At 43.3% G+C, this 25538-nt stretch overlaps 2 protein-coding genes across 3 annotated transcripts; both read left to right on the forward strand.

Moving 5' to 3' along the window:
* On the forward strand, positions 1 to 20150 carry vps35 (VPS35 retromer complex component). Its single transcript, XM_061813526.1, has 17 exons — positions 1 to 153; positions 2811 to 2909; positions 3054 to 3150; positions 3997 to 4120; positions 5101 to 5283; positions 6277 to 6496; positions 8244 to 8327; positions 8416 to 8525; positions 9361 to 9457; positions 9911 to 10059; positions 10935 to 11142; positions 11564 to 11719; positions 11786 to 11908; positions 13010 to 13189; positions 13473 to 13712; positions 15233 to 15376; positions 17182 to 20150. The coding sequence occupies exons 1-17, from the start codon at positions 88 to 90 to the stop codon at positions 17359 to 17361; spliced, it is 2460 nt and encodes an 819-aa protein (XP_061669510.1). The 5' UTR covers positions 1 to 87; the 3' UTR covers positions 17362 to 20150.
* A 347-nt stretch (positions 20151 to 20497) lies between these two features.
* c3h16orf87 (chromosome 3 C16orf87 homolog) lies at positions 20498 to 24513 on the forward strand. 2 transcript variants are annotated; one of them, XM_061813728.1, is made up of 4 exons: positions 20498 to 20820; positions 22095 to 22194; positions 24013 to 24207; positions 24280 to 24513. In XM_061813728.1, exons 1-4 carry the CDS (start codon positions 20755 to 20757, stop codon positions 24396 to 24398), a joined length of 480 nt encoding a protein of 159 aa, XP_061669712.1. In that variant the 5' UTR covers positions 20498 to 20754; the 3' UTR covers positions 24399 to 24513. The 2 variants fall into 2 exon arrangements, with proteins under 2 accessions (XP_061669712.1, XP_061669713.1); XM_061813729.1 differs by lacking the exon at positions 20498 to 20820 and adding an exon at positions 20963 to 21090.
* The last annotated feature ends 1025 nt before the right edge of the window (positions 24514 to 25538 follow it).

The following is a 25538-nucleotide window of genomic DNA, read 5'->3' on the forward strand; positions in this document are numbered from 1 at the left end:
TCACAACGGCCCGCCCTTCCCGTCACACCGTGGCGCCGTAGGTCCGTAAACGCCTCAATTTAACTCTTGGATGCTTCTGTCGAGTCCATGAACGTATCTCGACAGTCACATGACAGGCGGGCAGCTTGCTCTGACACTCATCTTGCGATCATGGTAAGTCGCCGTACCCGATAAATGCAACACTCGCCCTTTCCTGCCTCCCAGTTCGGTATTTGTGTCGCGTATGTGCTCGTGTTCGACCCAAAGAGATGGGCATGCGTTTTCTTTTCTTTTTTTGGTTTTCCCCTCAGCGTCGCTGTGGCCTAAACGCTTCCGTCGTGCAGATATTCAGGCTAGGCTAGGCTAAGCTAGGTTAATAGCGACTAGCAGCTAAAGGCAAACACATTTGAAATGCAAAATGTGAACCGTAAAGCGTCAATCGTGATCCATTATCGCGCAATGCGCGGCGCGGAATGTAATTTGTTGCTATTTGGGCCACTTTTGGGGGTCGACTTTGACGCCGGATGGATGTTGTTAGCTTAGCTTCTGTCAAATGTTGTGAGTTGCTTTCCACCAAACATCCATGTTTGCCCAAACAACATTTACAATCTTATTCATTTTGGTTCTATTAATATTACTATTACTATTTCGCGCGACATCGATTGGAGGAAGTGAGCCAAGGAAACACCTGTTAAATATAACAGCATGGTTCATCAAAATGGCACACTATCGAACAACAACAATTTGAGATCCACTTTTAGCTTGTGTAGTGGCATTAAATCCAATACCTGAGTTCACTTTGTAAATTGGCAGCATGGTGATAAGTGGTTTGCACATCTCCCTCGCATGTCAATGGGTGCAAAAATTGATTTACACCAGGCCGGTGCATGTATTATGAAACCAAGCCTTCAAAGATGCTTCCAGCTGTGTACTTATCATCTCCCCGTGTTCAATTTGAGCAGTTATGACTCTTTGAAACCTGTAAAAGTGAGTCACCTTTTTACACGTCCCCTTTCATCTCGTTTAATTTTGAAACTTTGAATGACTTTTATGGGTTTTGCATGGTAAGTTAGGTTGTAAGTGCTCATTCTATCATGTGGCACAAGAACGAGCTTTACTTTTGGTACATAAAATCGTAAAAACCAGGCCGAGGTGTATGTGGGACTAAATGATAATGTACTCGTATATTTTGGTGAAGATCGGCCAGAGTGTTTGGACGTAACCCTACGTAATCCTTTCTGCCCACATTGACACCCTCGTCATCCGACTTGATGACAGCCACCCAAATCATCATCTGTCACCAATAGAAACAATATGTGATCTGTAGTGACATCTTGGAGGCATTTGCGCTGTAATGAATAGATCGTGCCCTTGCCCATTCGCGGTTCACTGTTTGCTGCACTGCATATTTGTGGATTTTGCTCTCCATTTTTTTTTTTTTTTTTTTTAATGTTCATGATCATAGTGGTCTTAATTTCTATTCTAAATGAACATGGTGCTACATTAGACATGGCGTCTTACAATGTGGTGCACTTAATGTGCACACTGAGTTCCAAAATTTGCAAACGTTGTTGTGTGACTTGTCCGGAGGCCCTGTTGCTCAGTGGTTAGAGCACTGGTTTGATAAACCAGGGGTTGTGGGTTCGTATCCCACTGGGGCCTCCACTCCCTGAGAAGGGTTGCGTCAGGAAGGGCATCCGGTGTAAAAATTGTGCCAAACATATGTGCGTTCATCTGAGATGACACGCTGTGGCGACCCCGAAAGGGACAAGCCGAAAGAAACTTACCTGTTGTGTGACTTGTCCAACGAAATACACTTAGGTCCATTGGTTGTACTGTGAGCATGCATGCCAGCACGTGTTTTAAAATTTATGTAAGCTACCATATGATGGCCCTCACAAGGCAATTGCATTTCACAGGTTGCTCCACACACTGCCTGTGTCATTACTGCCGATGTTGTACACACTCTACCAAACTAAAAATTATCACACCATACAGAATAGCACAACTAGCAAATAATAAAACGACTAAAAGAATGACGTGAAATAATTGACAAAAAATGCACTTTAAACAGTATTTAGATCCTCCCAGCATCCATTGCGGCACTAAGGAGGTCTTTAGTGCCTTGGGGGAGGCATTTGTAATGCCATTAATATCAAGTTAAAATGACATATATTGACATGAATGTGCAAAATGACTTTGTGGCATTATGTGGCTGTATCCTCTTCTCTCAGAAGCATTTCAACTGAATTTTTTTTTTTTTCAACAAGCCTTTCGTGGTTCACAATCACTAGTTGCACTCATTGTGCATATATACAAAAAAAAAAAATCCAATATAGCACTTGTCAAACTCAACCCCTGGTGGCCACATCTGGAATGCCTCATCATTTAATATAACCCACAAAACTAATGTTAACTTCATGTTCCTTGCTAAAATGCCAAAAGTGGAAATTTTCTTCATTTTGAAATAACATCGATTTTGCAAGCAATATTTGTTACCAATCCCCCTTTTATAATATATTGACGAATAGTTTAAAAAAAAAAAAAAGCAATGTTTTACTGGCTTCTAAATTCACAATAGTTTTCCATCAATTTGTAGTGTACTATGCAATGTGTGTGTAATAGTATGAGGTCTGCATCTACGTATTTACATGGTTTCAGAGTGTTGTGACTGCATGCCGAGGGAAATCAGACATACAATGGGCCTCAGCAAAAATGAGTTTGATGCCGCTGCAAAATAGCGACCAGTTACACCACAGAATATATACAAATTCAGTTTATTAGAAGTATATAGTAAAGTAATGTTTTGTTTTTTTTTTAATTCTTTGCAGCCGACCACACAGCAGTCGCCGCAGGACGAGCAGGAAAAGCTTCTGGATGAAGCAGTGCAGGCCGTTAAGGTCCAGTCCTTCCAGATGAAGCGATGCTTGGTAGGAACATCTCAGCTCGTCGTCCTTTTGTGGCATGAGCTCATGAGATCGGACTTGCTTTTCTTCCGTGCACATTGACGAGCGGGTATGTTGTGTTAGTTTCCGCGTCACCTTGTCGTTTCTGGGTCTGTGTGTGTGTCGCAGGACAAGAACAAGCTGATGGATGCACTGAAACACGCCTCCAACATGTTGGGAGAGTTGCGGACCTCCATGCTGTCTCCGAAAAGCTACTACGAGCTTTGTATCCTCGTCAGTTGTTAGCCGAATTCACGTCGGGCAAGGCGGTCAGGGCACATGTCCACAAACAACAGATTGGTTTCCAGTCTGTCTCCTCATGTCACAGACAATAATCTCTCGTTTATCGTGGGAGTTTGGTTCTGGACAACCCCTTGCAAAAGATGAAATCCACTAAGTCGCATTTATGCGCTGATGTATTTTTGTTGCGTCATTACAGTCCAATTTCGATGTAAAACATCCTCCCTCAACATTGTTTATTTTGTCATTCCGATTTCTGTGGTCATCTCTGATTATGCTCCCACCCTATATGAAGATACCTGCACAAAATATCTCATATTTGTCCTTATTTGTTTTCTTCTGCATATACAGGCCGCTAACAAAACAGGAAAAGCTTAACATATCCTTAATGTCACAAAACTGCGAACAGTTTTCACCAAAATTCATGTGGACATCATGAATTATGCCCTCTCCCCATCTGAAAATATCAGAACGTAATGGATGAATGGATTTATTATTTTTTTTAATTAATATGGTCTGTGAGGACATTTGATTAATTTTTTGGGACAAAATGCACGCGCACAAGAAATTACAGAATGGATTTTAATTAATTTCAGGCTAGAAAGTGTTTATTTAAAAAAAAAAAAAAAAAATAGCATGCACTCAAAATCCCACAACTTGGTGAGTTCTGCATTTGTGAATATGACAAAAATGCAATGCACTGAAGGTAGTTGTAGGTGGTCAATGGTGGTGCACAATCAGGCGAAGAGTGGCCTGGTCGCCATAGCAACCTGCCAAGCCTTATGGCAATCCACGCAGTCAGTTGACGGTCCCTAACAATTGGCGTGCCAAGACATGGCCATCTCTGACGAGCTCCACTACCTGGAGGTGTACCTCACGGACGAGTTTGCCAAAGGACGCAAGGTGGCCGACCTGTATGAGCTGGTCCAGTACGCGGGCAACATCATTCCCAGGCTGTGAGTAGTGCCGTGCGTGAACCCGAATCAGACTTGAGCACACAAGCAAGGAAAGGAAATCGCAGCATTATCACAATATGGATGAATCAAATGAGTCCAAGATTTGTTCTTGGGAACTGTAGAAGTCAAAATATTAGCTACACTACTGAGCCAAAGTCAAAATGCTCAAAACTTGAGCAAAATAATGAAAAAAAAAAAAAAAAAAAAGTACCACTTACATGTTAACATGAATATTTGAATTTCTCCGGGCAGTCTGGTTTCCTCCCACGTTCCCAAAACATGCATGGTGGGTTGATTTGAAGACTTTAAATTGCCCATAGGTGTGAATGTCAGTGCGAACGATGGCTTCTATGTGCCCTGTGATTGGCTAGCGTCCAGTCCAGGGTGTAGAGTCCCTCTTGCCTGACGGTTGCTGGGATAGGCTCCAGCACTCCTGCGACCCGCATGTGTGGACACAGTAGGGAAAATGGATGAATGAGTAATAGAAAGTCTTAGACAAAGAAAACAAAAGTATTAGATAAAAAAAAAAAAGGGAATGCTAAAAGCTAAATAATAAACAGACTCTTAGTTAATAAATATTGCAAAACCACAAGATGGTAGAGAAAATGCATAAAACTTACATCATCCCCAAATAATGCAGAATATTTGGCAATAAAAGGAAATATGAGAAAATAATATCTAATACTTGGTAAAATACAAAAATCATACAGACAAAAGATAACAGATGAAACTAAAATAATGGTTCAGAAGAAAATGGGAAAATGACAAAAAAATAAGGGACAAAAATACCAAAGGTTAGCCAAAACACTTGGATATAATCTGGAAAATACAATGTGGGGAAAAAATGACTAGTTTGTGTCTCGTAATACAAACTTTTTATCCGGCTTTTAAAAATGTTTTAGCAAGTGAAAGATGAGGACGGTGAGCTAAGCCATGTGTTTTGTGCACGTGTGTGTGTGTGTGTGTGTGTTTGTCTGTAGCTACCTGCTGATCACGGTGGGCGTGGTGTACGTGCGCTCCTTCCCGCAGTCTCGCAAGGACATCCTGAAGGACTTGGTGGAGATGTGCCGCGGCGTCCAGCACCCGCTCAGGGGCCTTTTCCTCAGGAACTACCTGCTCCAGTGCACCCGGAACATTCTGCCCGACGACGGCGAGCACACAGAGTAAGTCTCTTCCTCCCCAACCGGACACCAAATGTTCTTATTCAGTGCTACCTTGACTTACTAGTTGAAGTTTGCTGCTAAACTAAATACTGTATAAAACAAAGACCGTTATGAAATGTTGTGTTCTGGCAAATCGGATATTGATAAGTCCGCTAGCTCAATGCTAAAACATAATGCAAAATGTCATAGATGGGCTATAAGGAAACTAGGATTGAGTTTAGTAATACTCTGCGTAGTTACAATGGTCTTTTTTGTGTGTGTGTGTGTGTGTGTGTGTGTGTGTGTGTGTGTGTGTGTGTCATCAAATCCAAGGGTTTTATTTGTATGCATGCACAGGGAAAGCGAAAATATAGAGAAGGAAAAAAAGATCAATTGTTCAATTTTCCATCATTTTAATGCCTTGTGCCACCACGTGTATATTGCCTGAAGAACACAACAAAAAATGTCTAATTCCCTCATATTGGACATTATGAAGCTTAATTATAGTCGTAGTAGTTTTGGTTATTATCCAGAAAATTATGGAAACTAGCAAGGTAGCTCTTAAGTTAAGCTATTCAGCTATTTTTTTACCATTATTTATCCTACCAAATGTACCTTTAGTTTTGTGTGGCATTAAAGATGAACAAAAACTGAGGAAACTGGTCCTTTTCCATGACTGTTTTATTATACTTCCATCTAGTGGTTAAGGCGCACTCAAAAGGGAGCAGGAAATGTTGCACAAAAAAAAATTCTTTACATTCAAATGTTATATTTAGTTTAAGAGAACTCTTAAATTTGGTCTCAAAAGTGTTACATTTGACTTCCTCAAACTTGCAGCTACCCTGGTTACTTCCAACGTTGCCGGGACAGATAAAGACTTTATAATGTGACTTTTGAACCCTGGAACAACCCCCTTTTTTTTTTTTTCCCTAAATCTGTAGAGGAGGATTGTGTTCGGTGGTAGGCTTTCCACAGTACGGTAGTCGCTATTAACACGTTTTTGCGCTCCACCAGAGGGTCCGAGGAGATGACGGGCGACATCAACGACTCCATCGACTTTGTGCTGCTCAACTTTGCCGAGATGAACAAGCTGTGGGTGCGCATGCAGCACCAGGGCCACAGCCGGGACCGGGAGAAGCGCGAGAAAGAGCGCCAGGAGCTGCGCATCCTGGTCGGCACCAACCTGGTCCGTCTCAGCCAGCTGGAGGGCGTCAACGTGGACAAGTACAAGCAGGTGGCTTTTCAGGGGAACTTTGCATTTTTCCAAAGTACTGAATAGATGAAAATTTAAAAAGACAAAAATAGATGAAATGCAAACATTTTAGAGAAAAATTCTAATGGTGGTGAATAATACAATCCAAAAAAAAAAAAAAATACCAACAGTAAAAGAAACAAAATATTTGCCCAAAAAAGAACAAAGTAAAAGTACAGTGGACCCTCGATAAAATGGATAGATTAAAAAACTGAATAGAATAGAAAGTATAGTTATAGTTTAATAGTCCAAAAATAGTTTCCATTTTGTCACTTAAATGTTAGTTTCAGTATTTATCGCTGTTGTTGCGCAATGGAGGCAGAGATCGGGACTGACATATTCCCAGGTCTCAGGAATCCAAAATATTAGATCCTCCCGCGCCTACTTGGAGGCCATGTTGAATGTTGGGCATTGACGTGGCGGCCATGTCATGACGGTTGTAACTATTGTCGGTTGTGCCTAGAGATAACGTTGTGTGATGGTTGCACCGTTAATTCTGAGGAATACACAACACAAGCCGTTGAAACTTTCTTTTTTTTTTTTGCGTAAAGCCATCTTCCTTTGGCAACAGATTCGATACTAAGAAGCACACTAATTCCTTGCGGCTCACGAGACAATATCTAACGTCAGCCAGTCAGTCATAACCAAATATGCGCGTGTGGTAAGTTTGGATCAAATGGAAACATTTCAAAGATTTTCAAGCTTTTTTTTTTTTTTTTTTTTTAAATAATATATTTATTGACAATAACTTTGTACTGTAAAGGTCATTTTGGGTCCCAAAAAAACCCTACAAAACATTTGGGGGAGGGAGACAGAACTCATTTTGCGCATTGTTTACAAGCCCAAAAAAAGGGAATTTGATTTTTGTATAATACTGTACTTTTCCTTTTTTGATGGCTGTTTGTAAAATATTTAACAATTTTATTTATTTAACATTTAACAAGATCATGTTTAAACACACCCAAAAAATATGAAATGAAAAATTGCATTTGCTGACTTATATGAAATGTGAATAAAATATAGGGTTACTCAAAAAATGAGAAACAAAGTAGGCAAGAAAAATCTCCGAAAGCAACAAATGTTACATTTTCTTGAAGTGTTTGCATTCGTCCCTGGACCATTGAAGTTGACATGGCTTCCTAAAAAGATGTAGCAAAGTTTTCAAAATTTAAGTTCACAGGATCATGTCTAGTAATAGATATTTTCAAGAAAGAGTAGAATAAAATTGATTCACAGTTTAATTAAAAGCTGCAAATCTAAAAATGCAGTACTGTAATTAGGAATAAAGACAAAAGTTTGGATGAAATGCTAAAATATTTGACACTATAATAGAATGGAAGCATACATGTGTGTTGAAAAATTTATAAGGAAAATAATAAAAATTTGACTCTAAATATGTTAAGACAAAAAGATATCTAGATTTAAGACCAAAAAACTGCATTAAATAATGCAAATTAATACACAAATAGAAAAAAATGGGGAAATATTAGACAAGACACAAATCTAGGATATAGAAATAACATCAAATACAAAATTTCAGGAAAAATACACAAATATTAGAAGAGTAAACAGAATAATTAAAAGTAGATCAAGAAATGTGGATATAATATTTTTGCAGTCTAAAAGCTGTGACGAGCACACAAGTTTTCATGAATGGCTCAGAGAGTAAGTTTTGAGTATCAAGGTGGTATATTGGCTACTTGATTTGGACTTTTTGTCCTTTCTACAGGTTGTTCTTCCCGGCGTGCTGGAGCAGGTGGTGAACTGCAGAGACTCTCTGGCGCAGGAGTACCTGATGGAGTGCATCATCCAGGTCGATGCAGGGAGCCGCCACGCCGCCTTGTCACCCGAGCCCAATCCGGCCTTCGAGCCTTTACGCTCATCTTCTCTGCTCACGGCAGGTTTTCCCAGATGAGTTCCACCTGCAGACCCTCAACCCGTTCCTGCGCTCCTGCGCTGAGCTTCACCAGCACGTCAACGTCAAGAACATCATCATCGCCCTCATTGACAGGTACAAACGCAGGGAAATCTTCCAGACCAGGAAAATGTGATGTAGGTACCACATCCGGTGCTGCCTTGAAATACAAGTGACGCGAGTTGCCATTTATTGGAGATAGGAGGCATCTTTTAGATGATTTAGTTTTTTAGCTTTCACCTGCGAGTGCAAACTTTAGATACAAGCGTAGTGTGGTGGCGGTGACGCAACTCACTTTCCAACAAGCACATGTTTCGGCGACGGAAGGAGTAAACAATTCTTCAAAAGAGAAGGTGAAGTCTAATATCAAACTGGGAAAAAAATGAATTAAACCAATATTTAAAACAACCACATAGCGCAATTTTCCAATGCGCTACCTTATACCACCACATAATTGGGAAAGTGTGTAAGCAAGGTCATGAATAGCATCTTTGGCGGTGTTGTAACCCTTTAGCAACTGATATTTCAACACGAACACTGAAGACTGTTTCGGCCGTCTTCATGTGTAGCCACCTGAAAGTTTTTATTATAGTTGCGCCAAGCGGCCATAGTTCACATTCTATTTATTGTAATCTATGTATATATAGTACGATATTACAGTGCTACTTTTCTCATTTAAAATATTTTTTGGCAGTTTTTTGCGGCAGGCCGGAATGATTTAATGGCGCGCTGAATGGCAAATTTGTTGTGTTATTAGCGCGGTCACGTAATGAATGAAACTTGTATTTTAGGGCACCACCCCAAATATGGAACACCACAGCCGCAGCAGCGATTTAAACGCAGAGATCTGCAGCACAAGACAGACAATAAAGTGTTGGCTGTTAAAACGGGAATTCTTCTTGCTCTTAACGTAACCCGTATTTCCTTTCAGACTGGCGCTGTTTGCTCATCGAGAAGATGGACCCGGGATTCCAGCCGAAATCAAACTTTTTGACATCTTCTCGCAGCAAGTGGCCACTGTTATCCAGGTCGCTTTTAGTTTTCATTGTCAAATGTAGTGCGGTGAAATTTTCGGACCGTGTATCTCTGGCGCTATTTTGAGATATTCAAATCCACTTCATATGTATTGTACTTCCACCCTTTTGGGAAAAAAAAAAAAAAAAAAACCTACATAAAAAAAAGTTAGATTTATCTGACGTGTGAAAGTGTTTGCCCCCTTCCTGATTGCTTATTTTTTTTGCATGTTTGCCACACTTAAATGCTTCCCATCAAACAAATTTAGTCGGAGACAACACAAGTAAACACAAAATTAAAAAAAGTAGTTGTGTGACCGGGACCGATTCCTTCAACACGACACTGCAGGCGAAGTGGCATTAAAATTGGTGTTAAACTAAATTGATGTGTCCAAACTGGACTTGCTTATGAATTGAGCATTCTTAGTGGTCAAACATGCTCACGTTTTGCTGTTGTTTTTCCTCCAGTCGCGCCAGGACATGCCATCCGAGGACGTGGTCTCCCTGCAAGTGTCTCTCATCAATCTGGCCATGAAGTGCTACCCTGACCGCGTGGACTACGTGGACAAAGTGCTAGAGAGCACCGTGGAGATCTTCAACAAGCTCAACCTGGAACAGTACGCAACTCGCTCGCTGCTATTGGGATTTTGTTAAAACCCAGCCAGTCCAGTAGTGTTTTCTTAGTCACGTGACTAAGAAAGCGTACCTTGATTGGCTGGGTGTTGGTTCTGACCTGAAGTAACCCTGGCTTCTTAACACTGAATTTAGACGGTGAATTTCAAACAGCGAAATGTTGCCAGTTGAATCTCAGGAGACTGAAAATATTGCACTTGGATTTTAAAGGTTTAATTTTTTTACATGGCGAATTTGTTAAAACTGAAATACACCTATTGAAAATGTGATCACTTTGACACAACAATGGGAATTTTACAACATGAAATTTTTATGCATGCATCTATTTTTGTGCATAAAGTGTGCTTTAATCATTGGTGTTGTTTCAAACTGAAACCGCCCGTGTAGTTTCCATGGTCCTCTTGTCCCGGCAAACATGCACGGTTGATTAATTGAAGGCTTTAAAATTGCCCACACGTATGAATTCGAGTGCGAATGGTTGGTTGTTTATATGCGCATTGTGATTGGCTGTCAACCAGTTGATGGTGTTTCCCGATCCTGCCCATAATTAGCTGGGATAGATGTTTTAAACCCACAACACACACACACACACATTTTGAGCACTTTTAAAGTTTCAGATTTCCTACTTTTTTGCAGACTTTAATTTCCAGACACCTCGGTTAAAAAAAAAAAAAAAAAAGAGAGAGAGAGAGAGAAATTATGTTCCAAAATGACTGGCAATTTAGCTATTCGGCTAATGAAATAACGATTGTGCTTGTTTTGCCTTCTTAATTCCAAATCGTACGTATGCCACTTGGCTGATTTCCATCCAATTCAAAATATGAATTTTCTCAAGTGTCCCTTGGGTGTCCCCCCGTAGCATCGCGACCAGCAGCGCCGTGTCCAAGGAGCTGACGCGTTTGCTGAAGATCCCGGTGGACACGTACAACAACGTCCTGACGGTGCTGCAGCTCAAGCACTTCCCGCCGCTCTTCGAGTACTTCGACTACGAGTCCCGCAAGAGCATGAGCTGCTACGTGCTCAGCAACACGCTGGACTACAACACCACCATTGTGGCGCAGGAGCAGGTGAGACCAGCTCGACTTACTTTTTCCAAATTCTGCTGAAACCACTTGTTGACTCTGCGCTTCATCGATTCGTTTCCATTCATAGAGCAAGGCAACAAGGTGAACAATTTCATGACAGTTTCCACCATTAAACCAGCGTTCACAACTCAATTAAAAATAAATATTGTTGGGTGTGTTTGGTATCAGAAATAAAGCAAAGCAAAGGAGGAAAAAATAGTTTTCAATGGTCTTTTTTTTTTTTTTCGTTTTTATGCCAATGAAGGTTCAATTCATATTGTTTTTTTGCTTGTTTAAAATTGAAAAAAATTTGTGGCAAGAGAAATGAAAATATTAGTTCTTGTTTGGCGCAACAGGAAGTGTTCTGATACTGCGCGCCTGCCTTTTTAAGCGGAGCTCCTCTCTTTCCCTTGCGGGCCGGCAGGTGGACGCCATCTTGAACCTGGTGTCCACGCTGATCCAGGACCAGCCCGACCAGCCGGCGGACGACCCGGACCCCGAGGACTTCGCCGAGGAGCAGAGCCTCGTGGGCCGCTTCATTCACCTGCTGCGCTCGGACGACCCCGACCAGCAGTACCTGGTGGGTCCGCCCGCGACCTTCTCGCTTTTCTCATGGCTGACGTCCGGATGTCGGCTTTGTGTGCAGATCCTGAACACGGCCCGCAAACACTTCGGCGCGGGGGGAAACCAAAGGATCCGATACACGCTGCCTCCGCTGGTCTTTGCTGCCTACCAGCTGGCCTTCAGATACAAGGACAACGCATCGCTCGTAAGCGCCGTCTGTTACTTCCCGTACACGGATTCACGTACTCCTCGTGACGTTTACTTCTGTCCTCAGGGCATTGAATTCACTTGTGAGCGATTCAATGCCCTGAGAATTAAATGACCTGGTTGAAGATTAATATTGGCAGGCACTTACTACTTTAAAATTTCTTTTTCAACATCTACACATCTTCTACACTGCCTTCCCTTTTTTTTCTACTTCAAGTACTTATGCCTCTACTTCTACTTCAAATACTTAGACCTCGACTACTTCTACTTTGTTTGCCTTCAACTTCAAAAATGATGATTGCTTCAAGTTCAGCATCGTCCGTGACACTTTGGGCAAGTGTTGGAAAGCTAATGATATTCGTGATATTCATTCACTTGTCCTCACTAGTAAGTTAATTCAGCGCACTACAACAACTGTCTTACTTTTGGAAAATTTACCTCTACTAGTGCAAAACCTTGACAAGTACTATGCTCCACTAGTTACATGACCAGGCTCAAGTAGTAGGCATGTTATGTACTAGTAGCCTCCTGACATCAAAATGTCCATGTGTAGCACTAGTAAGTGAGGACATCTTTGAAATACAGTACAACCTCTGTTCTCGACCACAATCCATTCCAGAAGGCGGTTCGAGATCCGGTTTGTTCGAAAATCAAATCAATATTTCCCACGTCTGTGTACAGAGGCTGCATTGTGCACGATAACAAAGCGCGTCGTGGGTCAGCTGGTCGGGCCACGCGTACTCTGTTACTTCCGGGTTTTGTCGCAGGAGTTCGAGTACTGATTTTCGTTCGAAAAAGGGAACAAAAAATCTCCAAATTTTCGTTCGAGAACGGAGATGTCCGAGAACAGAGTATTCACTGTACTAGTAGGACAACACGATGTTACCGGTGAGGCCGATTCCCGACGTTCTACTGCTGCTGCTACCTTAAATTTTTCTACAATATCTTCTACTTCTTGGCTGTTCATATGAGTGAAAGAGACATAACTTGAAGTGTGTGAACTTGTGGAATGCCAACACAAATGCCGGCTTGAAACTGGAGTACCGCTACAGCTTCCACATTTGTATTTATTTCTACTTCCTGTCTGCGCCTCTTTCAGGATGACAAATGGGAGAAGAAGTGTCAGAAGATCTTCTCATTCGCCCACCAGACCATCAGCGCGCTCATCAAGGCCGAGTTGGCCGAGCTGCCTCTGCGCCTCTTCCTGCAGGGGGCGCTGGCGGCCGGCGAGATCGGCTTCGAGAACCACGAGACCGTCGCCTACGAGTTCATGTCGCAGGTAATCTGGCCGCTATTGACACCCGAAGTTGACTCCACAGTGATGACGCATCGTACTTACGACTATCTGTTGACACGTGGTTCTTCGTACTCCCCATTGCACATAGCGGCTGCTTACTCGGTAGTGCCACGTGACTTACATTTGCCATTAACACACAGTAGCCACCTTCGACTTGCAATTGATAAATGGTGTTTTTGGCGAGCTCGTAACCTTCATACTACTTGATATTGACACATGGTCCATACTACTTTCTTATCAAACCCAGCAAGTTCCTTACCCCCAGGCTTTCTCGCTATACGAGGATGAGATCGGCGACTCGAAAGCGCAGCTGGCGGCCATCACGCTGATCATCGGCACGTTCGAGCGCACCAGGTGCTTCGGCGAGGAGAACCACGAGCCGCTGAGGACTCAGTGCGCCTTGGCCGCCTCCAAGCTGCTCAAGAAACCCGACCAGTGTCGCGCCGTCAGCATCTGCGCCCACCTCTTCTGGTCGGGCCGCAGTACCGACAAGAACCAGCAGGAGGTAAGCGGGTGCCGGCTGTGGCCGCTTGTGCTTTTTCCCCTCCGTCCTTCTGCCAACTTTTATGCCTCCTTTTTATACTTTTGCTCTTTCTTTCTTTATTCCCATCCTCGCTTGTGTCTGTCATTCCTTCCTTTCTTTGGTTTCCCTTCCTTCCCCTTGTCCTTTCTCCCTTCTTTTAGTTCTGTCACCTTCTCCTTACCTTCTTCTTCCCCTTCTTCCTTGATTCTTTCCTTCCTCTTGTCCTCCCCTATTCCTTCCTTCCTCTCTCACTTATTTCTCTTCTTTTTTCCTTTCCCTTCCCCCCTCTAACCTTCCTTGCTCTCCTATTTCCTTCATGCCTTCTGCTCCCATTTCTTCCATCTTTCCTTTCTTCCTTAATGTGTTCCTTTCTTTCTTCCCTTCTTTTTTACATTTTCCATCATTCTTTCCTTCTTTGCCTCATTGCTTCATTTCCTTGGTATCCATTCTTCCATGTTAGTTTACTTGCCCCCTATTGTAATTTCCGACCTACAGAGCGCGCCTGGTTATAAGCCTCACCCAGCACCTTTGTAAAGGAAATACCATTTGGTACATACATAAGTCACACCTGTGTAAAAGGCGCAAGTGAGCACATTGAAACACACATTGAAACATGAGATATTTACAAAGAAAGACGGCAAACAGAGTTTTCAAACTTTTAATACCTTAACTTAGCTTAACATAGCAACAACACGGTAGGACGAACATGGCTAGTAGTAAAAAAAGATTCCGATTTGAAAAACAAACGGAAAAAAAAAAACACAGCTCCGGCAGCTACACAGTTGCAACACGGTAGCACAGCACTAACGGCCGGTTAAAAAAAAAAAAAAAAAAAAAAAGCATAGCTAAATCAATGAGACACAGCAGCAACACGATAGTGTGACGATAACGCTAGCACGGCGCCAACAGGGCCAGTTTAAAAAAAAAAAAAAAAAAAAAAAAAAACATACCGGTAAAAATCACAGAGACACGGCAGCAACACGCTAGCAGAGCGCAAACAGGGCCGGTTAAAAAAAAAACAAAACAACATACTGGTAAGAGTCAATTCCTCAGCACATATACTCCATCGGTCTCGCTCTTACACTTTCCGCTCGAGTGCCCCCTTGCGGCCGCATGACCGCATAAGGCGTGTGGAAAAAAGTTCCAGCTCATAGGCCAGAAATTACTGTATTTTATTTTCCCGTCTTCACATCTTCCCTTCCTCTGTTTCTTTTGTCCCTTCCATTCCCTCCTTCCTTCCCCTTTACTCCTTTTCTCTTGACCCCCCCCCCCCCCCCCCTTCTGTCGCAGATACATTAGTTGCTCAACTTTGGACAAAATCCCTTGGGATATTTGTATTTTAAAAATGAAAAAAGTCCGAAACATTATATACTGCTTCTTCGGAAAGTAGTACTTTTTTTCTTTTTCGAGGTTTGCCAGCCTTGCCTTGCTCGCTCTCGCTTCGTGCTTCGAGTCACCCGGTAGCCATTTATTTGACGCCGTCCTATTTGATGCCGTGTCAGATCCGTGACGGCAAGCGCGTGATGGAGTGTCTGAAGAAAGCGCTGAAGATCGCCAACCAGTGTATGGACCCGTCGTTGCAAGTGCAGCTCTTCATCGAGATCCTCAACAGATACGTCTGCTTCTACGAGAGGGAAAACGATGCCGTAAGACTATCGCGGACAAAGCCAAAATCATTGCTTTTTTTTTTTTTATTTCCCCCCTTTCTGCACTCTTAAAACGAGCGTCCATTTTGTCGGCACACGGGACCTGCTGCTTGCTCTTGACACTTTGATTTGACACGTGTTACGGTTTTATGGCATCAGGTGGCTATCGATGAAATAGTTGAACCCGGGTAGATAGTGGTCGTCTAGTCGGGTCTTAATGGGTGACGTCATCCCTGGGAAAACTGGAAGCGAGCGTAGCTTAGTGAAGAAATGACAGCAAGGAGAAAATAAAAGTGAGAGCAGAAATCAGAATCGAGAGCAAAGACAACGGAAGCGAGTGGAAATCAGAAAGTGAAATGAGATTTTTGCAAAAGTGAGCGCGCTCATGCTTATGTGGCCCACATTATTACTTTTGGCTCTTCAGTTTTTACAATTGTTTTTATGTAGTTTGAGCTGTCGTTTAATGATAGCCGCCTGGCCATTTTCTTCGCTTATCTATCCTCACGAGGGTCGCGGGGAGTGCTGGAGCCTATCCCAGCTGTCAACAGGCAGGAGGCGGAGTACACCCTGAACTGGTCGCCAGCCAAGCGCAGCGCACATCGAGACAAACAGCAGCACTCACAATCACACCTAGGGGCAGTTTAGAGTGTCCAATTCATGTTGCATGTTTTTGGGATGTGGGAGGAAAGCGGAGTGCCCGGAGGAAACCCACGCTGGCACATGCAAACTCCACACAGGCGGGGCCGGGATCGAACCCAGGTCCTCAGAACGGTGAGGCCAACGCTTAACCAGCTGAGTCCACCGTGCCGCCTGGCGCCATACAGTCACGCTCAAATATATTAGCAGCTTTGGCAGAGCAATAACTGGATTGTCTATTTTAAATCGCTCTAAAAAAAACCTTCCCTTACTTTTCTGGCATTTAGCAAAAATAATAAAAAGTGAGCCAACATTTCAACTGTGCACACTTTTGCCTACGTCCCCACAATAATCAATTTATGCCCCACAATGTTAGTTTTGGCTCCACTTTCAGTTTTTGCCTTGTTTGAGTTCTCGTTTAATGATAGCCACCTGCTGCCATACAGTCGTGCTCAAAAATATTACCAGCTTTGGGGGGGGCAATAACTGGATTGTCTATTTTAAATCGCTCTTAAAAAAAATTAAAAACTTTGCTTATTTTCTGGCATTTAGCAAACAGAAATAATAAAAAGTGAGCGAACATTTCAATTGTGCACACTTTTGCTTACGTGCCCACAATAATCAATTCATGCCCCACAATGTTCGTTTTGGTTTCAGTTTTACGTTTGTTTTAACGTAGTTTGAGTTCTTGTTTAACGATAGCCACCTGGCGCCATACAATTGTGCTCAAAAGTAATATCATTTTTGGGGGGCAATAACTGGATTGTCTACTTTAAATCGCTCTTTATTGGCATTTAGCAAATGGAAATAATGTTGGCAATTGGAATTGACTTAAAACGGGAAAGTTGAGTCTCTCATGGCAGACAGTCAAGAAAAAAAAAATGAATTGTCTCGACAATTTTGACACATTACTTACTACTTATTGACGCAATGCACTTACTATTACCACGTAGTACCTTCTGCCCTTCTACTTTGATGGATACATGCTAACTTCTACTTTCAGTTTATACACTGTACTCACTACTCGCTCTTGATACACGGTATTAACTACTTGCCGTTGACACGTGGTACCTGCTACTTGCTCTCCGAGGCTCCGTTCCAATTCCATCTGAGATTTTTTGTTTTGTCTTTTTTTTTTTTTTGTCATTCGTTGCCGTTGTGACGTCCAGGTGACCGTGCCGGTTCTGAACCAGCTGATGGGGAAGATCCGGGAGGACCTGCCCAACCTGGAGGCCAGCGAGGAGAGCGAGCAGATCAACAAACACTTCCACAACACGCTGGAGCACCTGCGGCTGCAAAGGGACGCGCCCGAGGCCCGGGGGCCCGTCTACGAGGGGCTCGTCCTCTGAAGTCCGCCAGCGGTGACGGCGATTCCCTCCAGTTCAGTTCAGCTTCGTCCGTGACGGCTCGGGCCAGCGTTGCAAAGCCCTTTGAGCTTTTATTCCGGATCCTCGATATTCATTTACTAGTTCGCTCGTTGTCCTCACGAGCAAGCCAATTCGCCGCACTCGAAGAAACAGTGTCTTACTAGTACAAACTTTTTCCACTATTTGTGCAACTTTTGGGCTACTAGTGCAAAAACTTTACAAGTAAACTACTTTCCTACACTAGTTTTACGACAAGTAGGCATTTGTCATGCAATAGTGGCCTCCCGATGTTTAAAATTCTATTTCTAGTTTAGAACAGCACGAGTAGGTTCGCAAAACTTTAAAATACTAGTAGGTGAGACAAACCACTTGAGAGCTATGTGTTACTAGTGCACCTAGTTGCATAATAAGATTCTAGCTAACCAAGATTTCTCGAGGACAACTAATGGTGTGCAGATGTCTAACTTGGACGCAATTAACCCTTTTGAGGAATTTACCGTCCTCCAGTTGTTACACCGCTCGGTTGGCAAGTGGCCCCAAAATCCCCACTTGTGGTTTAGAACGACTTTTGCATCCTAGTAGTGAGACTAGTTGACAACTGCGTGCTGTTATCACCATTAGCTGCATACAGATTCTACTAGTTAACATCTAGGACATCACTAGTAGCAGCACGCAGATGTCAGCTAGTGCACGGTATTGCCTCACTAGTAACGTAGTTATACTAGTGCGAAAAGATGTACTATTACACTTTTACAGTAGTAAGAAAATTTAGCACTAGTAAAACGACGGATTTATGAGTACAATGATGCTTACTAGCAAAAATGTTTCCACTGCAAGTGTCACTTTTGTCACATTAGTTACTATTTAAATGTTTTGTGTCATCCACTTGTACACTCCAGGCTCATGCCCCCAAAATGGACACTAGTAGTTCATGACAACATTTGTGCATTTAGCACAACTTTGGCATACTATTAGGACATTTTACTAGTAAGTCAGAGGTGTGTCGACAACTTGGTGCTACTAATAGGACATGTGCTATAATAATGCTTGTAGCTAGCAGGTATCACTTCACTAGTAGCCTGCAGATGTCATCATACATGTTGCTTTATGGTTAAGATCCAGTCCTACGAGTGTGCCAATGTTGTCTTATTATTGACAACAAATGGTGTACTAGTACATGGAACCTGAACTAGGTATCCTGGATATGGAATCAATGCTCAAAGAGCTGTATGGAAAGCTATTTGAGTATATAGTTTGACATCCTTGACAAGAGGCCTACTAGTGCATGACATATGCCTACGAGTACTTTTCAAAGGACATTTGACTATTTGATAGTTTAAGCCCTACCTATGAGTGTGCACTTTATTCTCAGTAGTCACACAAGTACATTTTGCTAGTAAACATCTCGTTGCTACTAGTGCACGACACATCCCTACTCGTTGAGCCTCGTCGTGTTAGTGCCACACATTAGTTTAATTGCGTACTAGTATGCCAAGTGTGGACTAGGCGTGGGAAAAAGTGTTGCTTATAAGACGCACTCAGTCTACTAGTGAGGACAACCGGTGCACTAGCACATGGATCTCAAGGATATGAATAAAAGGTCCAAGGTGTTTTCATAGGAATCGACTTTGTCCCGTTTGTCTCGAGCTCGACTCATGTCCACGCGTCCCGTAAGCCACGCCTCCCCTGATCACGTGACAACCCCGCCGCCGTGGGCTGCCTTCAGGGTCCTCGGAAAAAAAAAAAAAAAAACGACATCCACGCGCTTTGTGTGCGAGAAGATATTGCCTGCTCGTCTTTTGTTTTTGGTTGGAGGCGGCACGCGCGCTTGCCAGTCGTCGGGACTGAATGAAAATGATGCTTGTCGCTAACAGAAAATAAATGATACATTCCTAAATCCACTCGCTTTCTGTTAGTTTTGCAAACACATTTTTTTTAAAAGTATAGTGATAAAGTCAACTATTGAAGTTAATCTATTGAGTGTCTCACGTCTCAGTGCAAAATTGGCAGTTTTGTATGAAAAGAATTTAAACGTTCAGCCATCTCCACCCTTTTTGAAGACCAAAGTGTTCATTTTTTTTTAACTTGTGGCTTGAGGTCAACGCCAGTCATTTTCATCAGTTATTAATTGTCACCAGCCAAATCCTGACCTACTTTTACAAAAGTTAGGAACAATAAAGAACGAAAACATTGTTCGTACTGCTTTTCCGCACGTGGGTCGCGGGCGTGCTGGTGCCCGGCCCAACAGAGATGCGGGGGTGTCTTCACCCCATCGTGGGGAGGGGGGGCTCAAATACCCAAACAACCTGAAGATAATTTCGGTCTTCAATCAACCTTCTGGGCATTTGGGGAGAAAGCCACGCTGGGACGGGGAGAACACGCAAACCCCAACCAGGCCAAGCTGGGTTCGAACCTGCAACCGCTTAACTGGGAGCCTGATGTGTTAACCAGTCTGTACGGAAAACATGATGCATTTGGGTTTTTTTTTTTTTTTTTACATTTCTACTCCACCTTGGCAAGCGAGGAGGAAGAAGGGGTGGCTTGCAGCGTAATGCAACAAGGAGCAGGAGGTCATAGGTCGCCGTGCGTCTGGCCCTCGTGGTGCAAATTTAAAAAAGTCAACATCACCGCTAACAGGACAACGTCGATGCAACGCTTGACAACCCCGCAAAATGTTTGCGCCGAAGCTGCGATTTGCTTTTTAGGAAAGTGTAAACTCACTTTTATTGTCGTCTTTTTCAGAAATGAAGGCTGCGGACAACTTTTCAAAGTGAATATAAAACAGTTAAGAGGCTGTTATTACACGTATCACAATGGTTTAAAATGTAAAGATATCGCCATTGTTTGCGAATTTGAAGTGTGTATTTGAATATGCATAAATGATTCTCTGCAACCATGATTTAAGCATTGACGTCATTTTGTTGGATAGTATACTGGGAGGCCAACCTAACATGAAGAAAGTGCTTTATTTGTATGATTATTACACGTTTAAGCACGACGCTGGAGCAATTAATCCAATGATATGATTAAAATAACAAATCAGCGTAACCTTTCACCTAAATATGCAGAAGCTTTAAATCCTTCATTTCCCCACGGTCCCTGAACGCCACAAGAGCAGCTCAAGGTTTCCGTGTGCGCATGCGCACAACTTGGGGTGGTTGAATTATTACTTTTTTTTTTGTTTTTAATTATAGCTTTTGTGCCGCCGGTCCGGTCGTCGCGTGTGTTTAATAACACACGCGCCTAGTGTATTTTATCTGCCTTTTTTGGGGGAGTCGGGGGGGGATAATGTATTCATCCATGTGAAGACGAGTTGACGAAACGAGGCGAGCTGTTTTTTTTTTTTTTTTTTTTTGTCCTTGTTGCAGTCAGACTATGTCGACAAATAAAACAAAGAAAGTCAAAATGGCTACGAAATCTTGTCCCGAATGCGACCAACAGGTGAGCAAAAATGTTTGAATTTCCCCTGTGCGTAATAATTTGATATTCTTGGCGTTAGCTCGTTTGAAGCGGAAATACGTTGGAGCTTGTATCATGCACACGTCTTTTTTTTTTTTTTTTTTTTTTTTTTGCTTGAGCCCCACCAAATTCCACCTAAAAAAAACCAACACTGAAAATCCATTTTTCACTGCGAGTAATTCAACCACCCCGTCGTCTGTAGAGACCTTTATAATGGTCACATTTTTACCCACTTGGTGGCCATTAATCTGGGTGAATTATGGAGCTTTGATATTTTAAATTATTTATTTCCGTCGTCGAAATGTGGCTTTGGGTAATCACACAAATATCTTCAGAATGTTCCGAAATTCCACAGTTACGTGTACATTTACCACCCGAAATTATATTTATATACGCACTCACTAGCTATATGTGTTATGGTTTAAAACGTGTCGTTGTACTAAATGTATTATGGCAGTCGTACGAGAAGAAAATGAAATAATTTTGCAATATTGAAAGTACAATGGAGACTGAAGGGGGAGGAACAGATAAGTCAGATTCCATTTCAAGCGTGTATGAAAAACTGAGTTCGTTATCAGTTATTTGGGTTCAATGCTGTTTACACTTTTTATGGTTTTGATTTTCACTGTCTTTGTTGTTTGATTTGCTTCTTGTTTGTTTACCTTGTTTTAAATTTTTTTTTACTAATAATTCCCGTTTGTTCATTTATAAATATACAATAAAAAAATAATGGACAAAGATAAGATCATTTAACTTTGTGTTTATTAATGTAAATCATTAATGTATGCATATCATTGTAAGGCCTGTTTGTAGTTTTTTTTATGACCTTATTTTGCGACACGAGAATCAAAATATTAATTTTAAAGAAATTGAGTACAGTAATTAACATGATATGTGATCTTTCTAGGATAAATACAACCATAAACATGTTTTTGGTACTATAAATGTTATTAAAGGAAATATTCTTTATGATTTTCTTTGACGTCAGCGCAAAAAAATAAATTTATTTCCAAAGTCGGAGTAATTCACATGATATTTTATATTTCTAGGATAAATACAAGCATAAACAAGTTATTAGTACAATAAATGTTATTAAAGGGAATATTCTTTATGATTTTCTTCACGTCAGCGCAAGAAAAGAAGTTTATTTCCAAAGTCGGACTCGACGCTGGCTGCGTCGCCGGCGCTTGCGGTTCCATGCACGCGTTGTGCGCCGTGCCAGGAAGTGATGGACTTGTGCTTCCTGTCGGTTTCAGATTCCCGTGGCGTGCAAGTCGTGCCCGTGCGGCTACGTCTTCATCAGCAGGAAGCTCCTCAACGCCAAACTGAATGAGTGCTCGTCCGCAAACTCGGCGGGTGAGTCGGCCCTGTTGCTAACGGAAACGGCAGCCATTCTGTACGACGAATGAAAGATTCGAGTCGAAGTGCATCTTATAAAACGGTCGGACGCGTAGACAACCGGCTTAAAGTTCCAGATCCTTTCAGTGGAAACGGTTCTCTCGCTTGCCCCCTTTTCTCGAATGTTCCCTGCGGGATCGTACGCTGCCACGAGGAACTTTACACGGAAACTAGGAACATTTTGCGTTCGGACTTCAGGAATTCCTGTCCACGATTCGTTCCAGTGTTGAGGCCAATTATCCTCACAAGGGTCACAAGAGTGCTGGAGCCTATCCCGGGCTATCTTCGGGCAGGAGGCGGGGCACGCCCTGAACTGGTCGCCAGCCAATCGCAGGGCACACGCACTCACGACCACACCGAGGGGCAATTTAGAGTATCCAAATTAATATTGTAAGTTTTTGGGATGCGGGAGGAAACTAGAGTACCTGGAGAAAAGCCGCGTAAACTCCACACAGGCGGGATTTGAACCCTGGACCTCAGAACTGGGATGCAGACGCTCTAACCGGTCGTCAACCGTGCCTAAAGGTGTTCGGTATATTTGAAATTTAGATCAAGATATGAAACTAGGCGGCACGGTGCGTCAGCTGGTAAAGCGTTGGCCTCACCGTTCTGAGGACCCAGGTTCAATCCCGGCCCCACATGTGTGGCGTTTGCGTGGCTTTCCTCCAGGAACTCTGGTTTCCTCCCACATCCCAAAAAACACGCGTTAATTAATTGCAGACTCTAAATTGATATTAGGTGTGAGTGTGAGGGTGAGGTTGTGTTGTTCTATGTGCCGTGCGATTGGCTGGCGACCAGTTCAGGGCATGCCCCGCCTCCTGCCTGGAGATAGCCGGGATAGGCTCCAGTCCTCCTGCGACCCTTGTGAGGATAATTGGCCTCAACACTGGAACGAATCGTGGACAGGAATTCAAATCAGGATATGAAACGAGACGGCACGGTGGAGCCACTGGTAAAGCGTTGGCCTCACAGTTCTGAGGACCCGGGTTCGATCCCGGCCCCGTGCCTGTGTGGGTTTCCTCCAGGTGGGCACTCCGCTTTCCTCCCACATCCCAAAAACATGCGAGATTAATTGGATACTCTAAATTGCCCCTAGGTTTGATTGTGAGTGCGGCTGTTTGTCTCGATGTGCCCTGCGATTGGCTGGCGACCAGTTCAGGGTGTACCCCGCCCACCTCCTGCCCGTTGACAGCTGGGATAGGCTCCAGCACTCTCCGCGACCCTCGCTAGGATAAGCGGCTAACAAAATCGATGGATGAATGGATACGAAACTATATTGAAAGCTTGAAATGGCAGCCACTAGATGTCAGTAAAGAGCAACGTCAGCCTCATTTGCATGAGCCACTGGGAACTGACGAGTGCGGTAAAAACACAAAGCAGGAAGTCAAAAGTTCCCGGTTTGGGTGGTGGAAAAGCCCCTGCAGAAGATTTGCTCTGGATCTAGGAATTTTTCAAGGAATTCTTCGAGGTGTTTGTACTGCAGGAAGTCCAAAGTTTTAGCTCTGGGTGAAAGAAGTCCTTGTTGGCTGAGTAGTAGTTTGAGGAGGAGGTTCAGGAACCTTTTGGCGGCAGTGACATAATATCGGATTGGATTCTTCTAGTTCCAAGAACTACAAGTAGCAAGTAATTATAGTTTTCTGAGGTTTTGACCACAGGAACTATTGAAGACCCTTTTTGGAGGGAGTCGGCCCTTTTTTTTTTTTTTTTTTTTTGAAGTTCCGGGAAGGACAAGTGACCCGAAGTCGAAGGTTGTGTTGTGCGCGTGTGTGTTTGCAGACAAGTTGGAATGCAAGCGTCGGCGCACGGAGCGCATCCGGCGCGAGCGACTGGACTGCGGCCTGACGCACGGGGGGGGCGACGGCGGGGACGGGAGGAGGCAGCACCCGAGGACCAACGGCCAGTCGGATCCCATCCGGAGGGGGCGGGGGAGACCCAAGACCGTTGGAATCAAGAAACACGACGATGACAAAGGTGTGTGTGTAAGTGTGTGTACATGTACGACATCTTTGTTTGTGTATTTCCGACGTGTGTTTTTGCGTTTAGAGAAACAAGAGAAGGAAGTGGACGTGTACGCGGGCCTGTCGGACGAGCGGGCCTTCGTGTTCTCCGTGGCCTTGGCTGAGATCAACCGCAAGATCCTGGCTCAAACGCTCATCTTGTAGCCGTGCGCAAGGGGGACACAAGAGGGCGCCGTTACAGGAGGACTTTTTACAAGGACTTTGGCTCGAGGAGGTGAAGAGATCTCGGACGTACTTTGAAATAAACTACGACAACTTTCTGCGTGTCAACTTTACTTCAGGCAGGACGGAGGCTAGTACTCTCCGCAGGGCCAGGAACGAGCAAGATGCCGGACGAGCATTTCGCGTTGGGACTTTCCGCCTCCAGGAACCGCGAGCACCAAGCGCTCAGGTTCCTGGAACTTTAGGTGCAAATGCAGCTGACGTGGAAGTGCAGTTACTAATGAGTGCCTACAAGTTGTGTGTGTGTTTTTTTTGGGGGGGCGGGGGGTGGTCCACGGTATCAAAAGAGATCAAATAATATTTGTATGGATGAGTTGTCGCAATCCGTTGCCAGTAATAGATCATTCGTCACTCTTGCAAGGGTTGAGTGGTTTTTCCATGAGTCTGGCCTGGAAAACTGAAAAATCGCGAAGATGTTGTGCCACAATGTTTCGAAATAAGATCGTTTTGACATGGCCAAAAATCGCTAAGACTCTCAGGGTGGCGGTTGTGTCTTTCGAGTAAGACTCGGACAACGGCCGTCGGTACAGCGCCAGGGGAGACGACCGTAATATCTCGAGAATGCAGTATGTTACATGGAAGGTTCTCTTAAGCGGATTTCCCAGAAGAATTTCCGAGTGTTTTTGTTCGAAATGCAGGTCTTCTTCACGATTGGTCATTGACTTCCAGCTCCTCCCCCTTGTTGCAAGTGCCATTGCAGTAACTAAGGAACTTTTGCGGCCCATTGTGTGTACTGTGGGAAATATTGTCTACGTTTAATTTCTGAGTTCCAAAATAAGACCTGATTAAGCGGTTGTTCTTTGAAGAGGTTCTGGAACCTTTGGGGCGGGTGCACCTCATTGGTCTTCACTTCCGGGACTGAAAAGAACCCAGAAAGTAAAATGTTCCTGGAACTTTGGGTGGAAATGCAGTTCAAGCACACGTGGAAGTCCTTACAAGGTTCTTGAAGTTGAATAAATAAAAAGAAGAATATTTGATGTCGAAATGCTTGTCTTATTTCTGAGTTTCCTTCTAGCTCCTCCCCCTTGGTTGATTCAAGCCAAGTGGACTGTTGCTGTCTTC

Source organism: Syngnathoides biaculeatus, chromosome 3 (assembly GCF_019802595.1).
Source record: "Syngnathoides biaculeatus isolate LvHL_M chromosome 3, ASM1980259v1, whole genome shotgun sequence".
NCBI lineage: Eukaryota > Metazoa > Chordata > Actinopteri > Syngnathiformes > Syngnathidae > Syngnathoides > Syngnathoides biaculeatus.